Source organism: Suricata suricatta, chromosome 7, assembly GCF_006229205.1.
Source record: "Suricata suricatta isolate VVHF042 chromosome 7, meerkat_22Aug2017_6uvM2_HiC, whole genome shotgun sequence".
Taxonomy (NCBI): domain Eukaryota; kingdom Metazoa; phylum Chordata; class Mammalia; order Carnivora; family Herpestidae; genus Suricata; species Suricata suricatta.
In genome coordinates this window covers 193,637-198,873 of record NC_043706.1, presented here as the reverse complement: position 1 = coordinate 198,873, position 5,237 = coordinate 193,637, and the positions used below count along the sequence as shown (strand labels likewise).

General features: G+C 64.6%; 1 protein-coding gene across 1 annotated transcript; it reads left to right on the top strand.

The window, feature by feature from the left end:
* The first annotated feature begins 410 nt into the window (after nucleotides 1-410).
* On the top strand, nucleotides 411-5,225 carry LOC115296414 (gamma-aminobutyric acid type B receptor subunit 1-like). Its single transcript, XM_029944880.1, has 9 exons — nucleotides 411-492; nucleotides 672-862; nucleotides 1,890-2,006; nucleotides 2,099-2,206; nucleotides 2,559-2,652; nucleotides 3,218-3,345; nucleotides 3,738-3,866; nucleotides 4,023-4,166; nucleotides 4,373-5,225. Exons 1-9 carry the CDS (start codon nucleotides 411-413, stop codon nucleotides 4,544-4,546), a joined length of 1,167 nt encoding a protein of 388 aa, XP_029800740.1. The 3' UTR covers nucleotides 4,547-5,225.
* Nucleotides 5,226-5,237: the final 12 nt, after the last annotated feature.

Sequence of the window (5,237 nt, the reverse complement as noted above, 5' to 3'; positions counted from 1 at the left end):
GAGGCCAGGGGGTGCAGTGTGCGCAGGTGGGTCCCGGGTGGGGGGCCAGGGGATGCAGTGCGCAGGTGGGTCCTGGGGTCCAGGGGGTGCAGTGTGTGCAGGTGGGTCCCGGGTCGGGGGCCAGGAGATGCAGTGTGCGCAGGTGGGTCCCGGGTCGGGGGCCAGGGGATGCAGTGCGCAGGTGGGTCCCGGGCCAGGGGATGCAGTGAGCGCAGGTGGGTCCCGGGCAGGGGGCCAGGGGATGCAGTGCGCAGGTGGGTCACGGGAGGGGGCCAGGGGGTGCAGTTAGCGCAGGTGGGTACTGGGTCAGGGGCCAGGGGATGCGGTGCGCAGGTGGGTCATGGGCGGGGGGCCAGGGGGTGCAGTGTGCGCAGGTGGGTCCCAGGGGCCAGGGGGTGCAGTGAGCGCAGATGGGGGCCAGGTCGGGGGCCAGGTGGTGCAATGTGTGCAGGTGGGTCCCGGGTCAGGGGCCAGGGGATGCAGTGCATGCAGGTAGGTCCCGCGTCAGGGGATGCAATGCCCAGGTGGGTCCCGGGCGGCGGCCAGGGGGTGCAGTGTGCGCAGGGGAGTCCCGGGCCGGGCATCCCCCGCCTCTCAGCCTTGTCTCCCAGGCTGCACCGTGCACCCTTGCTCATGGCTGAGCCTGCGTCAGCCCTGGTGACACTGAGGAGCTGACCCCCTGGAGAAGACGTTAATTCCGCTCTCTCCCCTCTGCGCCCTCCCCCCCAGTTACATCCAGAACTCCCAGCCAAACCTGAACAACCTGACCGCTGTGGGCTGCGCCCTGGCACTGGCCGCCGTCTTCCCCCTCGGGCTGGATGGCTACCACATCGGGAGAAGCCAGTTCCCCTTTGTCTGCCAGGTGAGGAGGATGTGAGTGGCCACCCTGCAGGAGGGGCCGTCCCCCACAGAGCCCGTCCCTAGAGGCCGTGGTCCCAGCCATTCCTCGACGGTCCCTGGCCCCCTAACGCCACCCCTGTGGTCCCTGCCTGGCACCGTTCCTCCTTCCTGTCCTCCAGACCTTCGTACTGTGTGGCTCTCTCTGTGTGGCTCTCTCGTCAGTTCCAAGGTTGCCATGGCCTTGCAGACGAGAGGGGGTGTGTTGGGGGTGAAGGAAGGGGTCTGCACAAAGAGCCCTTGAACAATGGCAGCTTGTGTGGGGGCCAAGAGCAGGCACTGAGCTCCAGGCGGGCCTTGGCTGTGGTTTGGAGACCTGAACTGACAGCAAGGAGTTGGGGGTAGGGAGGATGTGCTTGGTATTCGGGGCACAGCAGGTCCTGGGGCTGCGGGGAAAGGCTGGCTTCTGCAGTTCTGTTTTGCTGGTGGGAAACAGTACCCTTTCCCCTGTGCTCTCGCGCCTCCTTCCTTGGCCTGTCCTGACCGGGCAGCTGTGCACCTGCACCCCACCCGAGGCTCTACGTCCCTAGGGAAACCAGAAAGCAGTGGGAGAGGTAGACACGGGGGCACTAGGAGAGGTGTCTGCACAGAGTGGTGTGGAAGCAAAGAGGAAGCAACCCTGGAAACAGCTGGACCCCAGCAGGGATGGCATTTGAATATGAAAGACAGCCGGAGAGATAAAGACTTGCAGGGATAGAAGGGCGAACGTCAGTGTGGCCGTCAGTGTGGCCGGAGCAGGGAGAGCAAAGGGCCCTGTGGCTGGGTCTGCAGACGTGCGTGGGCTGTGTTTGAAGGGTCTGGGGCTGCACCCCACCTGAATGGCCAGTAACCCCAGGAGATTGTGGCCGGGTTCCTTGCTGGATGGGAAAAGGTTGCTGAAGGCAGGGACTCCCTTGCTGGTCCTCCACGCCCCGGTGCCCAGTGGCTGTGCTCCTTGCCCCTGAGGCCCTGCCCCACACTGTGGTGCCCTGTTCTCTCTCTTCCCGTGCCAGGCCCGCCTCTGGCTCCTGGGTCTGGGGTTTAGTCTGGGCTACGGCTCCATGTTCACTAAGATCTGGTGGGTGCACACGGTCTTCACGAAGAAGGAGGAGAAGAAGGAGTGGAGGAAGGTAAGCGGCCTGCTGTCCCTCGGCCCTCCGATCCTTGGCTATTGGGGCCTGGAGGGCTTCTCCCAACAGGCCTGTGCTCTGTGCCTGTCCAGACCCTGGAGCCCTGGAAGCTGTATGCCACGGTGGGCTTGTTGGTGGGCATGGATGTTGTCACTCTTGCCATCTGGCAGATTGTGGACCCCTTGCATCGGACCATTGAGGTACGGCTTGGGAGGAGGCATGAGGCCAGGGGCTGGTTGGGGCTGAGTGTGATCTCCAGCCGTGCCGCCGCTCACGGGAGAGCCCCTCCAGCATCGTCCTCGCCAGCAGCTCCCCCTGCCCTTCCCGTACGGGGCCCTGGCAGGTGCCCTGAGCTTCCTTGATGAACGCAGGTGGTGGGGACCCCAGGAAGGATATGTAGACTTTGCAGGCATCGTGGAAAGCTGGGGTTCATGAAAACACCCCTGGGCCTAGCGTGAGGCCTGACATGTTTCGAGGGTCTCCTAGGAAAGAGGGGTTAGAGGTGTGGGGAGAGTGACCGCTGTCTTCCTGGCGGCCCTGTTTCTCCACTAGACCTTTGCCAAGGAGGAGCCAAAGGAAGACATCGATGTGTCCATCCTGCCCCAGCTGGAGCACTGCAGCTCCAAGAAGATGAACACGTGGCTAGGTGTGTGGGGGGTGGGGGAGGGGTGGGGGGCGGGGAGGGGCAGGGACAGCAGGTTGGTGGGGACAAAGGACCTCGGAAGAAGGGGCGGCTTGAGTGTCCTCTTCTGTGTCATTGCACTGATCCTTTCTGGGAGTGGGGGAGAGTTGGACTTTTTCCAGGAGGACCCCAGGGTCTAAAGCAGGGGTGGGGTAGAGGGACCAGAGGGCATGGCCTGACCCCTGCTGTTTGGTCTGCTCCCTATAGTAAGACCAGAGCTGTGAGGGCAGGCGGAGGCCCCCTTCGGCCTCCTGAACATTGCTTTGGTCTGTGACCACAAAGAGCCAACCCTGCCCTCAGCCTGAGGGTGAGGGGGTGAGACAGTGAGTGGCCCGGGTGTGGCTCTGTCCTAGGTGCTCAGGTGTGGTTGGGCTGGGGGTGCACAGAGGTGGCTGTGCCATGTCAGAAGGGCAGCTGGAAGGGAGCGCTGTTTGCTGTGGAGTTGTAAGAAGGAGCAGCAGTAGGGGGCCCTGTGCAGAGAGAGTGGACGCGGGGGCTGTCACCAGGTGACCACTTCCTGCCATCCTAGGCATTTTCTACGGTTACAAGGGGCTCCTGCTGCTGCTGGGCATCTTTCTTGCTTATGAGACGAAGAGTGTGTCCACCGAGAAGATCAACGACCACAGGGCTGTGGGCATGGCCATCTACAACGTGGCGGTGAGCCCTGATCCCGGGGGCCACAGGATCAGCAGGTGGAAGTCTTAGGCAGTTCCTTAATGCTCCAGGTTTGCGAAGCGCCTCACAGTTGGGAAAGCACGCTGCAGACATTGCCTCATTAATCTTCCCATGACCACCCATGAGGCAGACTTACTGTCCCCGCACATGAGCAGGGATGCAGACGCAGGGGTTAGATGGCTTGTGTGTGGAGCCCTGGCGGAGTTGGCGCGCCGCCGGGCGTGGGAACACTCGGACTCTGAAGTGTGTGATGGCTGCAGGAGAGGCAGGGGCTGAGCTAGAGCCCGCGTGAGTGGGAGGGTCGAGGGGGCCTCAGGTTTGGACCCCTCCACTCACGGAGCAGAGCCTGGAGGTCCCCGCGTGGGTGCCTGCAGGTCCTGTGCCTCATCACTGCACCGGTCACCATGATCCTGTCCAGCCAGCAGGACGCCGCCTTCGCCTTCGCAGCTCTCGCCATAGTGTTCTCCTCCTACATCACGCTGGTGGTGCTGTTCGTGCCCAAGGTGGGGCTCGCCCCGGCCCTCTGCCCCGTGCCCAGCCTTGCTCCCGGGCGTCTGCTCCCCAGCCCCACCTGCTGGCCTGTCCCTCTCGCTCCCCTGCACCCACCAAGGCTGACAGCCTGGCTCCGGTGCCCTATGCACCCCACACCCGCCCCCCAGGTGCGCAGGCTGGTCACCCGTGGGGAGTGGCAGTCCGAGGCTCAGGACACCATGAAGACGGGGTCTTCCACCAACAACAACGACGAGGAGAAGTCCCGGCTGCTGGAGAAGGAGAACCGGGAGCTGGAGAAGATAATCGCTGAGGTGCTTGCGTGGCGGGGGCACACGGGCATTCCCCACCCCGTCCTGCCTCTGGGCCTCACCTCCCTGACCCCTCCTCTTCACTCTGCCTCCACTTTGCTGATCCTTCCCTGCCTCCCGTTTCCATTTCTCTGTCCACCACTGCGTCCCTGCACACGCCCCCCATTCTGCTGGCCCCCCCCCTCACTTCCCCTTCTCCCATCCTGCAGAAAGAGGAGCGTGTCTCCGAGCTGCGCCATCAGCTCCGGTCTCGGCAGCAGCTTCGCCCCCGGCGACACCCCCCGACGCCCCCAGACCCCTCGGGGGGCCTGCCCAGGGGGCCCCATGAGCCCCCAGACCGGCTCAGCTGTGATGGGAGCCGGGTTCATTTGCTGTACAAGTGAGGGGGGGAGGGGGGAGGGGGGCCAGGAGAAGGCACCCGCTTTGTGAGGCCTGGGGGGGGGGAGCGGGGAGGGCCGAGTCCCCAGGACTCTGGAAACTGCCCTCACCGATCTGTGCCCACTGGACTCCGCTGTCCCCTTTGTGTCTGGCTGCTGTGCCCCCGTCTCTGGCACCTCCCGCCCTGCCCTTGCCTACCACCACGCTTACCTAGTCTCCTTCCCCGGGCCCACCCCCCACCAGGTTTGTCCCTCGTGAATTTTGCCTCTTCTGGCCGCACAGTCTTCCCTCTGAGGCTGTGTGCCCAGGCTGGTCCACCCCTGCTTCGCACAGGTGCCGGCTCCGCCCTCCTGGGGTCACGTGTCCTTGCTCCCCCAGCGCCCCCAGCGCCCCGCAGCTGTCTGGCAGTGTGCATGCGTAGCTGAGGCAGGGCTTTCCCACCGGCGCACAGCCATGTTCACCCGCTAGCTTTCCCGGTGTGCTCGCACCTGGCTACCCTCCCCTCTGCACCTGGACATCACGGCACCTCCCGGCCCAGCACCTACTCTGCACTAGGCGGTGCGCTTGTTCCCAGGTCACACCCTCACGTGGTTTCTGCTCGAAATCCCGCCCGCTCCCCCTCATGTCTCCCCTCCTCCTCACCCTGCTCCTGTTCTCCTTCCCCTACCCCCACCCCCTGCTCAAGCCCCCCCCCCC

Bases quoted from the DNA above. Each gene is read 5' to 3' on its own strand.
- LOC115296414 (XM_029944880.1), top strand. From the start codon at position 411: ATGGGGGCCAGGTCGGGGGCCAGGTGGTGCAATGTGTGCAGGTGGGTC. The intron at 863-1,889 runs GTGAGGAGGATG...TTCCCGTGCCAG, and splicing joins AGTTCCCCTTTGTCTGCCAG to GCCCGCCTCTGGCTCCTGGG. The intron at 2,207-2,558 runs GTACGGCTTGGG...TTTCTCCACTAG, and splicing joins CCTTGCATCGGACCATTGAG to ACCTTTGCCAAGGAGGAGCC.